Source organism: Hyaloscypha bicolor, assembly GCF_002865645.1.
Source record: "Hyaloscypha bicolor E unplaced genomic scaffold K444scaffold_16, whole genome shotgun sequence".
NCBI classification, from domain to species: Eukaryota; Fungi; Ascomycota; class Leotiomycetes; order Helotiales; family Hyaloscyphaceae; genus Hyaloscypha; species Hyaloscypha bicolor.
In genome coordinates, this window is record NW_020194518.1 from 1,638,039 (window position 1) to 1,656,297 (window position 18,259).

The following is an 18,259-nucleotide window of genomic DNA, read 5'->3' on the forward strand; positions in this document are numbered from 1 at the left end:
AAATAATATTTCAAGTTTAAATTTATTATAATTTTTATTTTATTAAATATTTTAATAATAATTAAATTTAATTTAATTCAAAATTTAAAAGAAATTATAAATAAAACATTTATTAATTTTAAATCTTAATTATTAAAATATAAATTAAAAGAATAATTTTATATATTTATAAGCTATTTTCTTTCTTATATAATTTATTAAAAGTTTATAAAAAGTTTATTACTAAGAAGTATTATTTAAAGAGCTACTCGGGACGAGTTTAGGGCAAAATTATTACTAGCCCCAGAGCTTGCATAGGGCCGCTAGCAATAATTTTAGCAAAGCGGCCCTAAACTCGTCTATATAACATTGTCGTACGGTCGGACCACCTATTAAAAATACTAGTTACGGGATCTTACCTAAGTACGAACACCAAAACTTCCAGCCCTGTACGGTTCACTCTAGCCTCCGTTTCTCCTTTTATCCGGCCAGTAAGCTCTCTTTTATCGAAAATGGATTCATCTCCCCGTCCGTTTTGCCCGTATTACAACCAGTACCGTTCCTTATCTCAATTCCCCCAAAATCGCCAGGGTAATGCCTATAGAACATGTCTATATTACAGGGTCTCTCTCTCCTCTCCTCTCCTCTCCTTTTCTTTTCCCTTATAAAGCTAACCTCTTTTCAGGCCCGCCAGAGGGAACACCGGTCCGCTCTTGCTGAGCTTGATCCTAATGCGCCCCGGCAGACCCGTAGCGGTCCACGATAACCAGTTACGGGCGGGGATAATAACCCACGGCCCCGCAAGCGTATTCGGCGAACTAATGTATAAATCGAACGAGACCGTATTCTGGCCGTAGTAAATCCTCTGGCTCCTCCTGCTCCTCCTAGCCCTTCTCCTTTACTACCCGGCTTCCGTTTACTATTTCGGCTTTTACTACCCCATAATCTTGGCCCGATGAATATTAAGTGCGAGGATTATGTGGCGAGGCACTAGATATTAGAGGTACTTACGGGTATAGGATAGAAGTTTGAGCTCTGTTATAAGAGGGGGGATGTGGTAATAGACAAGTTACGGGCGCCCCCGCCCTTTTTACGGGCGCTTTTCGAAGGGGATAATCCGCAAGCCCGTAGCTTTCATTAGAATATAAGGGCATATAACTCTATACTTGCTTTTACGTCCGTAAGCTATACTAAGGATACCCGTACTAACCTTTCTTGCGGTCTTTACTACTTTCAGATCTATAGGGAGCTGTTTTACTACCAGGGACCCTTAAAGCCAGGCTTGTAGTAGGTTCCGGCCTTTGCCTAGCTATTTTTTTATAATCCAGACTATATAACTAATCTCCGGTTATAGTACTGCCCGTAACTCGATCGAATTATTCTCTATAGCCTTTACGAGATACTTACGGACTGTGGTAATCCCTTTATACGGATCTATAAGACGGCCCGGGAGCAATTAGCTAGCCAAACGGGTCACTTTCGGATTTTTCTTAGCCCGTAGATATGCCTAATTCTCTAGTCTGGGGCAGATTATTGCCGCAAGAACCTTCCTATAGCCACAGAGCTAGTAGGAATCCTTCCGGACGAGTTTACGGACGAGAGTTAACATGATATTCTTCTTATGATCCGCGAGCCTGGCTATTAAGGTCCGTAACTTTACTAGGTAGCTATTACCCACATAGCATATATGTCACTTTATTACGTATTCCTCTTTCTATATAGCAAATACGGATAGTACTATAAAATGACCTTACGGGATGCCCGTTATACCTATTAACGGATCCGTTTGAAGTAGTGGCCCTTTTATAAGTTCCGTTTATATACCCGTATTCGCAAGGTATCTCTTCTCTTTTATGCTTGCCGGCTCTTTTAGTAATATATTATAGATACTTTTATTACCTATAAAACTATATTCCTTAATTAGCTTCGTTTATACTAAGACAAGATCCGTATGGATATATATAACGGTTTAGCAAATACCTTAATCCGCAAAGATATCTTACTGGCTAATCTGGGCCATTAATTTATTCTTTCTTCCTCTTTTATAGGCGGGAATCAGTTTATATAATAGCTTTTTCAGGACTTAATAGCTATTATTTATTATTTTGGAAAGCCTACCTTTTTTATTATTTTTATAGTAAACCCATAATAGCCAGAGATTATCCAGGAGCTAGATAGCTTATAACCTATAGACCGGCCAGATCTAATTACTTACGTATTTCGACTTAAGGTCCAGGAGCTTCTTACGGATCTAAAAAACCATATTTTCGGATAATATACAGGCTATATTTATATAATTGAGTACTAAAAGCAAGGGCTTCCGTATTTATACCTGCTTTTATTCTTATAAGTATCCGAAAAGTTTAATATACCTGAGTATATAGACAAGGTCATATATACTAAGCTACCGGATCCATTATAGGATCCTATAGGCGAGCTTCTGGCCTTGGTTACGAGTAATATATCCTATGGTCCGTATAGGAAGAACTATATACAGGCCCCGTATATAGTCTATAAAGAAGCTTATAGCCCGTTAGTATACTCCAAGAGGTTCCCAAAGGCTTTTACGGACCGTACCATAATTAATGAGGATAGCTATCCCGAGTACTACCGCCGGAATAACGGGCAAATATTTATAGTCTGTAAACCAGGCTTTCTAGGCCAGGAAGTTATCCGTAATAACTACTAGGTTATTCCGTATAATCCGTACTTCCTTTAAAAGTTCCGCTCGTATATTAATATCGAGGTTTATATATTTATATAAGTAATTAAGTATATTTATAAGTACGTATATAAAGGAGCGGACTATACTATAGTTATAGTTACGGCTACGGATAATGAGATTACCCGGTATATATATGCCTGTTACGTAAATCTATATAAGGCTATTTGGCAGCTATTCGAATTTTCTATGTATTAGGAGTTCCCTCCTATTTAGTATCTTATAGTTTATCTTAAGGAAAAGCAAACGGTTTACTTTTCGGATAATATCTCTCTTATAGCCCTGGCCGCAAAGACCGCAAATGCCCGTTTAATACTAATGGCTTTCTTTGAGTATAATGCCATATATAAGGATAGCCGGAAGTACTTATATTCCGAGTTTCCGGCCGAGTTTATATAGGTTCCAAAGACCCGGAAGTAGAAGCGTTACTAGCAGGGCAATAGCAAGCGGATCGGCCATATATATTACTATAGCCCTGTCTCAGGCGAGTAATACTACTTATGGCTCTTACTTATGGTTATTCGCGGCCTGCGGTTCTTTACGGATCTGTATTTAGTTAAGGGCATCCGTTACCTAATATACCAGGCTACCTGTATTACCTGCGGCTTGGCAGAAAATAACTAGGAGTAGTACTAGTATTTTAATAAGGCTATTCTGTTTATATCTATAGGTGGTTTACGGATATTATTCTTAACTAGCCTCTGCTAGCGGCTAATTACGGACCCGTTAGCGATCTGGAACCGGTATAAATACTACTTCTATAATAATCTCTAGTACTAGCTTACTCGTAATAGTGGTTTCCTACTTCTACTTCTTAACTTGTACTATAATTACGGCCTCTTTTTACTCGTATATAGGCTTACGGACTAGTAGTAGTCACTTGCGGACTATAGGCTCCCGTCTTTTATCTGGGATTAGACTAGTAGGTACCGTTTCTTATCCGTATTATATACTCTCGAGGACCAGGTATTACTTATAGTTATAATACGAGCCCAGCTTAATCCTAATTAGTAATTATACTTTATAGAGATTATTATGGCTATTGAATTAGATCCGCAAATAGCCCACTTCTATTTGCAAGGGCCAGGAGATATAGGCAAGACATTCTTATATAAGGCGCTTTATTATTACTTTTATAGGCAAGGGCAGATAGTTCTTTATATGGTATCTATAGGTATTATGGCTCTCTTACTACTAAATAGATATATGTCTTACTTCTAGTTTAAGATTCTAATTAAGCTTTACAAATCGTCTGTAAGTTCTATTATAAAGCAGAGCGCCCTTAAATAGATTCTCCGGTCTATAGATCTTATTATCTGGGACGAGGTACTAATATAGTATAAGTACTGCTTTGAGGTTATTTATTAGCTCTTAGTGAATTTATGGTCTATAGCGGATAATATTCTCTTTAGAGGGGTGCCCGTAATTCTCGGTAGGGACTTTGCCTAGATTCTTCTAGTTATACCGTATGGTTTACGGGCTAATATTATTACTATATACCTTTAATAATTATTTATTTGGCTATGGCTTAAGCAGCTTTACTTACGGACTAATATACGGGTCTATAAGGGCGAGAATAGCCAGGAGTTTGTCTGCTAGATTAGCGAATTGCCTAATAACCCAGACCCTAATATAATAGTAGTAATTCCGGACTATATAAACTAGCTAGTATTAATTACGGATCTGATTAGCCATATTTATCCCCTAGATCTTCTCTCTCGGGCCACTACGGATTCGTTAACCTTCTATAGGTAGTACCTCTTAACTATATTAAATATTACGGTCTTAGAGCTTAATACCTATATTCTTGGATATTTACCAGGCTAATTACGGATATACTAATCGGTAGATTCCCTGGATACGGACAAGTTTTCGAGTAATAACCTATATGAGCTATTTATAGAGTAGCTATAAAGCATTAATCTTCCTTCCTTATTGCTATCTTAGCTTACTCTCAAGATCGGGGCTCCGGTACTACTCTTATAGAACCTATATTCGTAAGAAGATTTATATAATAGGACCCGGATAGTAGTTATAAGCTTACGGGTATATTATATCGAGGCCCGCTTGCTTAGAGGGGATTTTAATAGCTAGTTACAGGTAATTCTACGGATCAAGCTATCTGCTATAAATACTAGCCTGGGAATTGCCCTCTCCCGGAAGTAGTTCCCGGTCCGTTTGTGCTTTATAATAACTATTAACAAGTTATAAGGTTAGTTCTTTTATACCGTTAGTTTGGACCTACAAATACCCGTATTTGCTTACGGGTAGTTTTATATAGGGGTTTCCCGTACGTTATCCGTAGAAGGCTTAAGTATTCTTCTACTATACGAGAACCTGTCTAGAATACTTAATATAACTTATCCTAAGGTCTTAGCTAATTTACTTTAGTACTTTATCTCTTGCGGGTATCTTACGGGTGCCAGGTGGCCTTACGGGTCGGTTTGAGGGGTTTGGGGGTCCGTAACTATCCGTAACTACCTATAAGTATCCGTATCTATCTGTAAGTAACTTGTAATTATTACTTCGAATATTTTAGGGCTCAAACGGACCGAGAATACCATGCTATTAGGTATTAAAAGTATATACCTCTCCTAGGTAATCCTTTATGGGATTTATAACTCCTCACTCTGCTCACCCTCCTCCCTCTCCTCCTCCCTCTCCTCCTCCCTCTCCTCCTCCTTCTCTCTCTCCTCCTCCTCCGTCTCCGGCACCGAGTAATTCGTCCTCTCCTCCTCCTCCTCTAGTACCTCCGCCTCTTCTTTATAAAGAGCCGCTAGCTTCCCATAGAGCTCAGCGAAACGGCGTGCCCTCTGAGAGGGAGTAAGTGGGCGGCGGCGGCGAGGGGCGGCGGGGCGGCGGGCTATTTACATGTTAGTTATAATCCGTAATAATCCATAGCGGATATATATATACGAAGATAATCTGCCGGGAGCGACCCGGTCACCTATACGACTACCGGGAGCGACCCGGCAAAGCGGACGTGGGTTGGCAGTAGCAGGGGCAGGAGCTGGAGCTAGAGCTGGAGGGGGAGGGGGAGCGGCGGCGGCGCCTATAAGTACCCGTTAGGTTAGTTACGGTCCGTAAAAGATCAGTAAACAGGTATAAAAAGCACTTACGGAAAGAATAACGGGCATCCTCACTGCCATAATAGCAGTTGGCATAGCTTCCTCTAAACTAACCAGCCACGACCACACATACCGTCCACACACCCGACCCGCCAGCACAATGTGTGCACCCGGCGGCATGAACTTGACTAACGAATTGGCCAAGCTCAGCCTCCAGGTTGGCAGGCCGGGCGGGGTTGGTGGTGCGGCCGGGCCGCAAAACAGGCACCCGCAGCGGAGCCAGCAAAGAGAGCGCCGTTATGGCGCGGGTTGGGCGGGCAGGCAGGGCAGGCAGGGCAGGCAGGGCAGGCAGGGCAGGTGCTGGTGCTGGTGCTGCTGCTGGTGCTACTGCTGCTGGTGCTGCTGCTATTGCTGCTGTTGCTGCTGCTGGTGCTGGTGGTGGTGGTGGTGGTGGTGGTGGTGGTGGTGCTGAAGCTGGAGCTGCAGCTGGGGCTGGTGCTGGTGCTGCTGAAGCAGCGGGAGCAGATGGTAGAGAAGACATTCTACGGACCGTAAGGAGCGTTACAGGCCAGGGGCAGGCCCGTAGCGGGTATGGGGGTTGACTTACGTGTGCGTGTGTGTGTATGTGTTTATTAAAAGAAAGAAGCTTTGGAATTCGAAATTAAAATCTACCTTATTTAGCTTACCTGGAGAATTTTTAGCCTTCAAAAAGTGAATTTTCAAAGTGAATTTAAAGTCAGTAAAGCTGATATCCCTTAAATAAGTGCCTGAGGCTTCCAATTAATCTCGTCCCTATACCACGCAACAAAGATCCACGGACTGCAAAAAGGTAGGTATGTCTTATAAGATCTTACAAGAGTTGTAAGAAGCCACAGGAAAGAATCTATATTAAATTATTAAGAAGTAAATGCTTAACGTGCCAAAATCGGCCACTTTTATCTCTGACAGGAGGAAGTTGTGAGGGGTTAGCGTGGTTTTAAGCGAAGCACTAGCCTAGACTGCCTATTTGACAATCACGTCCAAATCCATTAAGAACCAAGTACTCCTGCACCCCACATCTCCTCTTAAATCGACCAGGTGCAAGGTCTTGCCTCAAGCACTTCGCGTCTCTGTTCAGCAGTCTCGCCCTCGAGATCATCCTCCTAAACCCAAATTTCCTATCTTTCTACCCCAAACCCCTAGAGTTCGGTCCATCAATTGATCCCCCACGCAAACTCCTTATCCAAATGGCCGGTGCGCCGGGTTCCGGGAAAAGCACCCTTGCGAACCTGCTAGCACAATCTCTCAACGGAGTAGTCATCGACCACGATCTAATCCGCTCCTTCTTCCTCTCCACCTCGATCCCTTTCACTCAGTCCGCAAACTCTCATACAGCTTCCAATGGGTGCTCGCCTCCGATATACTTAAACAAGGACGTAGCGTTGTTATCGATAGTACTTGTAATTACGATGAGACGCTCAACCAAGGGATGGCGCTTGCGAAGCAGTGTGGGGTCGAGTATAAGTATGTGGAGTGTAGAGTTGAGGAGCCAGCGGTCTGGTGTGTGTCTTCCGCCGCCTGATGCTGATGCTGAGGGTGGGGGAAGCAACGAAGACTGCCATAAGCTCTTTGAGAGGTGGATTGAACACCCCTGTCGCCTGGAGAGCGATGCCATTATTGTGGATTCAGCGGCCAGCCCCGAGAAGTGTCTTGACTTCGTACTCAAGCAAGTTCTGCCTTCAGCTGGTGGCCAATCAGCTGAGTGTGTAGCTTCGAACTTTGCCGATAGCTGAGGCAGTATGAAGCTTCTCTCGGACAAATTTCGTAGACGTATCTCGTTGGGACGCGAGTGGAGCAGGGGCGAACATGGTATTGATGAATTCTGTTCACTTGGGATGAGAGTGGTTCTTCGGCCAGCCTAACCCTAGTCCTCGGGCGCAATGACGAGGTGAAAACTCGTAAAATGTGCTCGCACGACGGCAATGTACGTCAACTTCTTTGAGTCCAGAGGTGAATAAGGAAGCAGGCCTATTCGTGAAGCCCCTGAGTCCCGGAGCTGCGCCATTTTGATTGTTCGCCTGTATGCCCCAGCCAGTCGTTGGCAGAGCGGCATTTGCTGGCATGGGCTACTTCCATTCTTATCACTATCGACGATGTTTGGAGTATGATCTAGTGGGTTGGAATATTCGAAGGCTGCACCCTGCAGCCGAGAGGCCTCTCATCGGGTTTCTCTGCCTTGTGGTGAAACACCTGCATGACGAACCCTGCAGCAAGAAAGCGCCTCAAAAGACGAGGCTGTGAGGCCTCTCACTGCATCAAAGGAAACACGCAATTGGTCGACTCCTCTGCTGAGGCCGCTCACGCTAGTTTCGTGTTGGCATTTCGCGATTGGTATAAAGCACCCCGTTCCGAATTTTCAACCTTCTCTCCTTTCAGCAGTCAACACCTACTCTCGATTACAACAATCAAGGATTGTCTCCTGAGCCAACGCTCAAGGAGCTTTTCATTGCGCACCTTCAAACGCGGCCCGTCTGGGCTATCCAAACTAGACCGGCAGGACTCTTGTCACGACCATTGATCGTCGCTCAAGCCTCAAGGTGATCCTTCACCTCCCTCTTCTCGACAAGCGCGCGGAGCGATCCCTCCGCGCAGCAACCCATTTCAGGTCACCATGACTGGCAACTAAGAAACAATTGCGATTCCCAAGATTTCCCTTTCCCTCCCTCAAGTCAATTCGATTACGAGTTCTCTCTATTCCTGCATTCTCAGGGCAGCACGGAGCCCGAGAATCAGACTCGTCTGGATCCCTACCATGATATCGTCACTTTTGATGCCACACTATCCCAACTCTATGTCCCAGAATCCACTCTTCCTCCTCGAAATGTCCGCTGTGCCAGCCGAGAGCCACCACTAGTCAATGGCAACCCGCTCCAAGAACAGTACAGCCCTTCGGTTCCAAGAGCCGATTCAACCGACACTACATCATCTTCCCATCCCTCGACTGGACAGAGTACTCCTGATTCAAGTGCTCCAACGGGGTTGTCTTCTCCAGGCTCTTTCATCGGACCTCCAAGCTCCTCCGTCAACGACAACGGCCCCGGCTCTCGGGCCCCACGACGGCCCCAGTTCCGGTGTACTCAGTGTCCAAACCGTTCCCCTTTTCGGCTTCAGTCTCAACTTACGTGAGTACCCGAATATCCGCAATCTCTCATCAGCATGTCAACTAACCCAAGTAAGCCGCCATGCAAAGACTCACTCAAAACCATACGCGTGCCGCGTGCAGCCAAACTGCGGTTTCCGCTTCGCGGAGCAACGAGATCGACAACGACACGAAGCCGGGCATGGACTACAAGCACAGGGCATGGTGCAATATTTCTGCCCTCATGGCTGCGAGCGAAGTCCCACGGGAAACGAAGGCGGGTTTGGAGTCAGGGAAGACAATGCAAAGCGGCATATTCGAGGCAGACACGGTGGATCGGCAATGGTACCTATACGAATCATCACTTAATACGACTTGAAATCAACTTTGAGGGGAAATATCTTAGGAATCGCAATTTTCGGTCGCGATATCGAATGAGAGATGGTTCTTAGGCTTTGAGGTGAAATGAGTGAAACCGGAGACAGTTCTATGGTGGACTTAATATGGTTACTCGGCCAAGCCGCATCAGATTGTTTCTTTTGACCAATGCTCACGAGACCAAGAAGCCTGAGATTATTTCGACTCAGTTACGCAGCAGCAAGGCACTCGTCACGGATTGAACTCGATTCCATTTGTTTGTGCTGTAACGCCCTGCCTACTCTGTATGTCGTAGAACCCCTTGGTTTTACTGGAGGTGAGGACGGGTGAGCTATCACTGCTGCTGCTAACTAGATATCACGATACTCTGTTCGCCAGAAGACGAATTTCCTTTGTAAAGCTACGAGTTTTCTATGAAAAGGCTTCTCTGAAGTCGAAGGCCATACAAAAAAAAAAGACACTGGTGGCGCGAAGGGAAACTCAACTGTAGTCTGTCGACAAGCTGCGAGTTGCCTCTAGAGGCCGGAGGAAGTACTCGCAAACTTTCGAGACAGGGCTAAGATTCTTGATGGCCGGCCTATCAGGATCGAAACGCAATTGGAGTTGGGCATAGAGGGATGGTGTTGGAAAAGATAGGTATAGATCAAGATGAACGTAGTTGTTTCTTACAAAATCGGATCAAGAGTTCTGAGTTAAATGTATCACCATTTTCCTCGTGACGAAGCAGAAAGAATATTTTCATTCTCCCCTTTGCGGTCATTCAGCTCGTGCTCCCCCCTCCCTTTCCAGCAAGATCAACCTTCAAACGCCTCACTCCCGGGAACACATCCGTAGTTGCGAAACAAAGTGTCTTGTATTCTACGAGACAAAGAGAGTATTTAAATCCATATGTGATGTACTTAGCGTACGTAGCATGTGACCAAAAGTCACGTGCACTGGCTGCAGCTATACATCCACAACCCGTCCCTGATCCAAGTCCAAACAATATGCAGAAAGCCCCCGATCTCACCAGGAACTCATAAGCAATGACCTCGAGATGACCCCTGGAGCACTGTCCCAACTTCCTCTTGCCTATACATGACGATGTATCAATGACTTGACAGAAACTCTCCGAGGCGAGTCCCATTTTCAAGTATCGTTCTCACGAAGACGATCTCTCATCTTTGGAAGGCCTCTGAAGATGCTTTCACTTGGAGTCGCTTTTGTGTTTCTTCTCGAGAAATGGGATGAACGATCGTGTCCTTGAGAAGTAGTGGTGAGGCGCTGTACCGAGACTGAGGTACACTGACATATTGGAAGTGTTAGGGAGAAATCACCTCGGTCTCGTTCTTTTTGTCGATATTTGGACTCGAGATTCTTCATCGCTGGAGTTTTGTCGCTTGAGTGGGTTATTCGTGAAGGTTTCTGACATATTGGTCGGGTTCGTCGTTATATGCTCGGTAGAAGATGTGCTGGGGCTGGAGGTTATTGCCATAGTATCGATATCCATGGCTGTTGAATCGTGGCTTCCATTGATGGCGTCGGCGTCTGAAACCACTCGAAGGGGCAAGTCGCCGTGCTCTTCGGTTTGGGCAAAGTTGGAAAGAGCGGTTCTCGGAAGTTGCTCTATACTTGAAGCACCTTGGTGATTCTCTCTGAAAGAGAGTTGACAATCGGTGGTGTTTTGAATGGCCACTGCAATGTCTTGATATCCACATGCCAGAGCAGCGTCCTTTGGAGTTTGTCCTTGGTTATTTCTGTGCGAAGCCTGACACCCACATCTGAGCAAAGCCTCAACAGCGGGCTTGTTGCCAAGATAGCATGCCATGTGTAGAATTGTTTGATTATCCGCGAGTAAGACGTTGAGATCTGCCCGAGCATCTAAGAGCATCTCCATACCTCGTATGTTCCGACTTCGAATTGTCAGAGCAAGTGGCGTGAGTTGGTTGTCGTTGTGAATGTCGAGTTTGGGACCTGCTTTGAGTAAGAAGTTCAGCTTCGTCAAGGAATCTTCGTCGTGGTTGGTAGCGAGGATGTGAAGTATCGTGTTTCCGTTATGGTATTGATATGAGACTTGCATTCCTCGCTTGATCAGATAGACGAAGTTTGAAAGCAACCCTTCAGGTTTTGCCGCGAAGTAAAGAGCTTGGAGTTCTCGAGATATGCAGTCATCATCCTTTGTGCCAATGGAAAGGGTCAGAAGCTGGTCTTCACTGTCCGTAACAAATTCCCCGTCGTCATCGTCTCCACCCTCCTCTTCGGTGTTCTCCTCGAACACTCTGCCATTGGTCGAGCCGCGATCCCATTCATATCTTTGCTCGGCGAGAACAAATTCCAAAAGCTTTGGGGATTCCTGACTAACTGCAAATTCTAGCAGGTAATTCTCAGGCAAAAATTTGCCTTTATAGAGCTTCTCTGTCAAAAATCTCAAGACAGCTTCATTGTTCGATCTGATTGCGGTGCAGATAACCCTTTCGATAAGCTTGGGCGAGGTTTCAAAAGCTAATGTCTTGACTAACGCGTCCCAGAATAGTTGGAAAGTCTGAGGATCGAATCCTCTGGCTGCCAGCTCAATAGGCGTGATACCTTCTTTGTCAGGAAGAACCACACTTGCTCCATGAAATAGTAACACCCGAATGACTTCCTCTGATTCATCTTCGGGGAAGTGCTGACGAGAAACATAATGAAGGTACGTTTCACCAGAATCATCTACTCCGGTCACCCAGGAACACCGATGAGAAGCATCGAGGTCGTCGTTGAAATGGAGAAGAAACGACACGGTTGAATGGCTGAGAACGCGAACAGCTCCGGCGACCGAGCTCTGCAGACTCGAGATTGCTTCTTCGATGGTAGGGGCGCTATGTCGAACAGCTCTAGAAAGGACGTCCACCAACCTTCCCTGCGGGTCTCGTGACTCGTCCCGAATTATCTTATCCAAATCGGATCCCTTGCAACATGGAAACACCCTCGAAAATCTAATTTCAAAGAAATCTTGCAAATATGCTAGCGGCCAATCCTCAGCCACAACCTGTAGCATAAATGAGAAAAACGCAAACTCGGCACCCGGTAATAAACCTAGCGTTTCTCCTGTAGCTGTCTTAATCAAACGAGGAATAGAAACACCGCAGCATGTAGTATCGCGGGCCTCAGCCGGAGATCCGGGAAAAGGACTGTCTTGCCACGCTTTCTCAAGAACTACGAAATCTTCCGCTGAGAGTCTGGCCCCAGAATCAAGAAGCATGGTAACTAAGAATGGATCTTCAGCGAATTCTTCATCTTCAAGGGCAACGGTCAGCGCTTTAAATTGGCCTTCGGGATCTACCCCAATGTCGAGATCCAACCCGGTGTCGAGAAGTTGCCGGATGACTGACTGTCTTGCTGGTTGCATCCACAAACGGTCCTCGTGGATGGGTGCTAAACCATTCAATTTCGAATGCTTGAATATTGAATGTCGGGAAAGCATACCACAGTAAAGCGGGGTCCCAATGATGCTTTTCTGGGCAACACTTAATCCACGCTCAATAAAAATAGCGCACAATTTGTCAAGGGCGAAAACCGCGGCCCAGTGGAGAGCTGTTGGTGATGAAGACTTTTCGAAATACTTAGAGACAGGGGGATGATTGTCTTTCCCCCAAAACTGTGTTTGCAGCCACACAAGTTTCCAGAATTCGAATGCACTTTTTGTATCGAACAATCTCATAACGTTGTTCTCAATGCTCTCCCAGTCGCTCTTGTGAACATGGCCGCTCCAGTACTCGCAAGCATAATCGAAAAAGGGATAGTTGTTACCAAGTTCTAAAGATTCTTCGATCCATTGGTCAAAATCATTCCTGTTTCTAGGAAGAGGCAATCCGTCAAACTCTTGACAAAGGATAAAGTTGAGACACGCTTTTGCTAGTACTGTGTGGTCATCGCATAAGCGATATTGTTGAAAAAGAGGCCTCTGTGCGGGATTGATGGCTTCTAGGAACTCCTTTACGGTGAAATGAGCTAGTTCCAATTTTCCGGTTATAGTGCCTCTTCGCACCAGGCTGCTACACCAGTGCAGAATATCTTCCTCCGTCGTCATCGAATTCGAATCGAAGTGTCTCTCGTCACGGACGGCCAGTGCCTGAATTAATTTCTCCGTTCCAAAATATCCCCCGGCATAAACGATCCAGTGCAGTGTCTTCTTGACTAGCTCTTGGTTCTCTCTGCTGCTTCGATTCACTCTTTCCAAGATCCGTTCGTAGGAGCTCGGCAAGTCAGGGGGTAACTTCTTCAATGCCTCTCGACGGTCTCGGTCATTGTTACATTCGCACAGATAATCCATCTGGCACGCAACCCAGCGGAACCTACGCAAAAAGTCAGCAACTAAGTCCAATCATCCCCAAAAGCAAAAGGAGCCGGAACACATACATCCCATCAGCACCGTTAACAAGTGTTGTCATTATGTGGTCCTTCAAACTTGGGTCTCGTATTCGCAACTTCTTCTCCCTGGTCCTCCTTTCAATCTCGGAAGCAACGTAAAGCCTCAAGTCGGTACTCATTGCTGCAATAGAAACCTGGTTGAAGTATTCCAATTCATAACCAATATCAACCTCTGGTCGGCTCGCAAACAAGGTCTTGACCTGCCCGCCCTGTGTGTTGAGACTTCGGAGGAGTCTTGTCACATCAGCACGGTTGTTGGTAATCTCGTCCAGGCCGTCCACGACTATCATTGTCGTTTGAAAGTACATTGAGATTGTGCTGATCAGCTCGCAAAGTTCCTCGGGTGTGGGATCCCGATGGGTATGAGAGTCCGTAGTATGATCCTGGTAGAATTGGGTCAATTGAGTAAAGCAGCGTTCGTTCTGTAAGATAAGCTGCCTTGCTAACGCTCCCAATATAGTTGCAGGGCTGTGCGTTTCGGGATCTTTGTAGTCGCAGTAGAAAAACGCAAGCCCTGCTCATGCTATCAGAAAAGGCCAAAATGTGGGGGAGGAGATCTGCCCACCATGAGAACTCTCAATATTTTTCTCGATCTCCTGTATTATTGAAGATCTACCTCATATTAGCGCCACTCATGGTCTATAACAAAACAGTAATGAGATTTCGAGATTGCTCACATGAGTATGGTTTTCCCAGCGCCAGCTACAGACAAGTTTCAGCCAAGTCTCAAATTAGATTTCAAAAACCTACGAATCCCATTGATCCAAAGTTTTGAGTCGTTCGTCGATAACCAAGTTTTGAACTCGGCGCCATCGGTGAACCCTAGGTAACGCGGGAGTTAGCATTGCTAGATTAAGACTTTCTAGGGAGAGGACACTGTCTTGGGAGAAAATCATGAAACAGTCCGAAATAGGAAAGGGCTTCTCCCCCAGTACCTACAGACACCAGTGCCAGGCTGCCTGAGTCGAATATTTGAGTCTTGCCATTTTCGGGCATCGACTCTCCCTAATAGATCCAGCATCTTTCGTCGTTCTACACCTAGAGATTACTCGTCAATCAACACCCTGTCTGTTTGAAATAATGAGACAAACTTATCACTATTTTTCGCCTCTCGGCTCGATCAGCTTCGAGACTCAATCTAATGCCTTCCATTCCGCCTCGGATATCATCTTGTCCCGCCAAAACATGTAGCAAGGCGGTCCTGTCAAATATCAGCACGTCTATTGAGACTCCCCAGATTACAGATTAGAAGAACCCACCATTGCCTCGCGCTCATTGCCAAAGTCATCGTCGCTTTATGTCTTCCGATCTCAAGCAACAGCTCTTTGGTACGCTCCTTCTTCAGCGGCCATTTCAACCTGTCTCCTCTAGACATCGGCGTCGCAGGCATAGCCTCATCAAAATGATCCTGAATCTTTTTCAAAGTCTTATAACATGACTCAATATAGTGTATCTAAGTCGACGGATCAATATTTCCATCATCTTCCTCGAGTCGCTCGACGACATTGTTGAGGCTGTGAAGCACACCAGACAGGTTGTTGACCTCTTCCACGAGCTTCTCCGCGGAGTTCTCGGCGTCTTTCACATCCTTGATGAACTTGAATCCTTTTCGTACAATGGCGTCTGCGATTGTCACTAGCCCTTTCACACTATCAGCGACCCCGATGACTTCTGCCATTGCGTGGGCGGCGATAGATGGTCATTACTGCTGAGTTGGGGACACTTTCTTGAGGGTTTATTGCGATGCTGCAAGGCGCCCCATGTAGTAGTCTGCCTTGTCCGCCTCGCCAGCTCATTAGCTGCGCAAGAGGTCTCAGGCTGTTCGGTAGGCGTTCTGCATACTTGATACTGCCCCCCGGGCGTAAATATCAGACCGCTTTTTCAACCGACCTTGCCCCCAAAGAAACAATACCTTTCCCCAAGGTAAATGGATGGTGTGGGTTGTGAGGTCGATTCTCACTCTACACCTGTCTTCGATTTTCGCATTCGGAACAGAAAATGTCACAGCTTGAGCTGGCCTGTTACCTGTTAGCCATGGGAGTTATTCTGCCAGGACATCTTTATCTTTAGAGCAGCTGCGTTTGGATAATGGAGCATGCACGTCTCGACGACCCAGAAAAACTCTAAAATCAGGCCATTCTGCAAAGATCGCCGCTACGACATGCCAATCAAGGCCCCTGTTCTCACTGACCCAAGGGCATCCGAGCCCGGAGCTTCAACTGGCTCGCGTATGAAACACCCTGCAAAGCATGTGCTAAGCCTCAGAAATGGCCGAGATTTTGGAATCCCCACAACCACTCTCTCGGAATTCTGCAACGTCAATCAACAGCTTCGTAGCTGTGTCTCGAGGAGACTGCGAGGCTCGACGTCGCTCACTGTTCCCGTGAAGGAGACTACGAGGAGGGAATAGCATGCGCGATGGAGGCTCCTGGACCCTTGACCCCGCCTGCTCCGGAGGTCGCGGAAGAGGACAAAGATGAGGAGGAGGAGTTTGACGACGAGCCGCCATTTGATGAGTGGGATCTGCAGCACGAGGTGAGAGACTACGCAGTCGTAGTTGAGTGGAGTAGCTGACCCTATTCGCCGTGTGAAAGCATCGAGATGCAGACTCCGCTTATGGCGATGACACCGGTAGCAGGATGAACTACGGCTCCATAAGTGAGAGCATATACAACTTTCGCGAGGAGAATGGCAGGACTTATCATGCAGTACGTTTTCTTTCCGTGCTCTCTTCTCATGCGGTATGCACAAGACTGCTGCTAATAATGCTTCGCTGTAGTACCGCAATGGACGTAAGCCTCCATGAAGTCTGTGCTCGTGAATGTTCAAGCTGCTTATTTGCACTAGATTCTTACGTTCTCCCCAACGATTTGGTCCGTCAAAACCCCCCTTCCACGTGACCCATTTAAACAGCTAATGATATGAGCAGAGAGAACAATACAGGTAGCACTCTCTTTGTACATGAGAATGGTTCTGACGATCAGTCCGTAGAATGGACCTCGCGTACCACTCCATTTTGCGGATGTTTGACGGGAAGCCCTTTTTTGCACCCATAGAGAATCCCCAGAGGATTGTTGATATGGGCACTGGGACGGGTATCTGGGTCGTGGACGTTGGTGATCAGTACCCCTCCGCGCACGGTAAGCCTCAAAGTCAGGCATAGCTACAAGACATCTAGGCTCATACACATGACCGTAGTCTTGGGAATCGATATCAGTCCTATCCAGCCGAGTTGGTAAGTGGCTGAGTACCCCTAGCTTACTTCCCGTACGTGCATCTGACGTTAACACAGGGTCCCTCCAAACGTGGAAGTATGGATCGATACTCCGATACCTGGCTCACTTGCTAATGCGTGACAACCAAGTTCCGATACGATGATATCAACTTACCATGGGTGTACGAACAACCCATAGACCTTGTGCACAGCAGGATCTGCTCCGGACTTGCAATCCGCGACTGGCCAAAGTACCTTTCTGAGAGTTACCGCTGTCTGCGGCCAGGCGGCTGGGTCGAGGCCCAAGAGTTCTACATGGAAGCCAAAAGCGACGACGACTCATTTCCCCCAGACAGCGCGATCATCCAGTGGCACGAGGCGTGCAACAAAGGATTCTCGCTTGCTGGTTGCAATGTGCGCGTCTCGGCCCAGGATCTCAAGAGTTTAATGAAAGAAGCCGGGTTTGTGAATATTCAGATGCTGGAGATGAAGTGGCCGATGAGCCCATGGAATGAGGATGAGAAGCTGAGGGAGGCGGGCCTGTACATGATGGATAGTACATTGCGTGAGCTCCGTGGGATATCCTTGGAGGTCTTGACCAAAATTCAGGGATGGAAAATCGAGGATATGGACTTATTGCTCGCGAAGGTTAAGAAGGAATGGTTCCGAGAGGATATCCATGGATACTGGCCACTGTGAGTGTATTTCCCAGCCCCCATGAATATCGTGCTAACAATTTGACAGATTTGTCGTATACGGCCAGAAACCTTTAGATACCTGAGGGAAAGGGATGAGCATGTTTTGAACTCAGCGGACAGATCGTTACGAAATCATTTTTCGGACTTCTGTCTTCCGAACTTGACATCAAGCTTCGACGATCCGAGTGTAGCGGGAGATATTATGAGTGCGCGGGATAACGAGTGAGCGGAATGGTAACTCGAACTTCTTGACATTTAGATGGAAAGGGCGAGGAAAATCTATCGAGTCTGTTGAGAGCGCGAGGTTGTGACAAAAAAGGGGGAGAAACTGGACTCGGGCGCACTTCACTTGAATCACCATGCTTTTTCGAGATGAGCTGTTACAAATTTGAGACTAAACTTTTCTTCGATGAAGGCTTTGCGCAAATTAGATCAAGACTCTCTGAGCTTCTCCTCGACATCGCAACATTGAACGAGCCGGGTTCTAAGAAAATTTCTCACCCTGAACCGGCCTCCATCCAACTCCTCATGTTCATGCGGCATTTTCAATTTTCTTTTTTTTCCCTGACCCGGCCTCGCGCTCGTCCTTCAAAAAAGCAAAACCCCTCGAGACAGAAAAGCGTTGAGCTCTAGGCCCGGGCCTATATCCAGGGTCGGTATTGGTCCTACACAGCACGTGGCGTCCTGTGGCTT

General features: G+C 46.3%; 4 protein-coding genes across 4 annotated transcripts; 2 read left to right on the forward strand and 2 right to left on the reverse strand.

Moving 5' to 3' along the window:
- Positions 1-5,696: 5,696 nt before the first annotated feature.
- K444DRAFT_183859 (uncharacterized protein) lies at positions 5,697-6,468 on the reverse strand. The gene is made up of 2 exons (XM_024870853.1): positions 5,821-6,468; positions 5,697-5,753 (listed from the first exon to the last, which is right to left on the reverse strand). Exon 1 carries the CDS (start codon positions 6,308-6,310, stop codon positions 5,879-5,881), a length of 432 nt encoding a protein of 143 aa, XP_024742535.1. The 5' UTR covers positions 6,311-6,468; the 3' UTR covers positions 5,697-5,753; positions 5,821-5,878.
- A 248-nt stretch (positions 6,469-6,716) lies between these two features.
- K444DRAFT_608201 (uncharacterized protein) lies at positions 6,717-7,846 on the forward strand. Its single transcript, XM_024879328.1, has one exon. It carries the CDS (start codon positions 6,996-6,998, stop codon positions 7,539-7,541), a length of 546 nt encoding a protein of 181 aa, XP_024742536.1. The 5' UTR covers positions 6,717-6,995; the 3' UTR covers positions 7,542-7,846.
- A 2,638-nt stretch (positions 7,847-10,484) lies between these two features.
- K444DRAFT_183935 (uncharacterized protein) lies at positions 10,485-15,396 on the reverse strand. The gene is made up of 9 exons (XM_024870854.1): positions 14,914-15,396; positions 14,746-14,855; positions 14,594-14,692; positions 14,405-14,476; positions 14,332-14,356; positions 14,220-14,266; positions 13,643-14,168; positions 12,710-13,578; positions 10,485-12,658 (listed from the first exon to the last, which is right to left on the reverse strand). The coding sequence occupies exons 1-9, from the start codon at positions 15,042-15,044 to the stop codon at positions 10,578-10,580; spliced, it is 3,960 nt and encodes a 1,319-aa protein (XP_024742537.1). The 5' UTR covers positions 15,045-15,396; the 3' UTR covers positions 10,485-10,577.
- Positions 15,397-15,957: 561 nt separating this feature from the next.
- K444DRAFT_608208 (S-adenosyl-L-methionine-dependent methyltransferase) lies at positions 15,958-18,023 on the forward strand. Its single transcript, XM_024879329.1, has 10 exons — positions 15,958-16,189; positions 16,249-16,362; positions 16,434-16,446; positions 16,502-16,527; positions 16,584-16,597; positions 16,646-16,794; positions 16,853-16,889; positions 16,947-16,965; positions 17,019-17,563; positions 17,613-18,023. Exons 1-10 carry the CDS (start codon positions 16,073-16,075, stop codon positions 17,647-17,649), a joined length of 1,071 nt encoding a protein of 356 aa, XP_024742538.1. The 5' UTR covers positions 15,958-16,072; the 3' UTR covers positions 17,650-18,023.
- The last annotated feature ends 236 nt before the right edge of the window (positions 18,024-18,259 follow it).

Bases quoted from the DNA above. Each gene is read 5' to 3' on its own strand.
- K444DRAFT_183935 (XM_024870854.1), bottom strand. From the start codon at position 15,044: ATGCCTGCGACGCCGATGTCTAGAGGAGACAGGTTGAAATGGCCGCTG. The intron at 14,693-14,745 runs GTTTGTCTCATT...AGTAATCTCTAG, and splicing joins GAGGCGAAAAATAGTGATAA to GTGTAGAACGACGAAAGATG. The intron at 13,579-13,642 runs GTATGTGTTCCG...CTTTTTGCGTAG, and splicing joins GTTAACGGTGCTGATGGGAT to GTTCCGCTGGGTTGCGTGCC.
- K444DRAFT_608208 (XM_024879329.1), top strand. From the start codon at position 16,073: ATGGAGGCTCCTGGACCCTTGACCCCGCCTGCTCCGGAGGTCGCGGAA. The intron at 16,795-16,852 runs GTAAGCCTCAAA...ACATGACCGTAG, and splicing joins TCAGTACCCCTCCGCGCACG to TCTTGGGAATCGATATCAGT. The intron at 17,564-17,612 runs GTGAGTGTATTT...ACAATTTGACAG, and splicing joins ATCCATGGATACTGGCCACT to ATTTGTCGTATACGGCCAGA.
- K444DRAFT_183859 (XM_024870853.1), bottom strand. From the start codon at position 6,310: ATGTCTTCTCTACCATCTGCTCCCGCTGCTTCAGCAGCACCAGCACCA.
- K444DRAFT_608201 (XM_024879328.1), top strand. From the start codon at position 6,996: ATGGCCGGTGCGCCGGGTTCCGGGAAAAGCACCCTTGCGAACCTGCTA.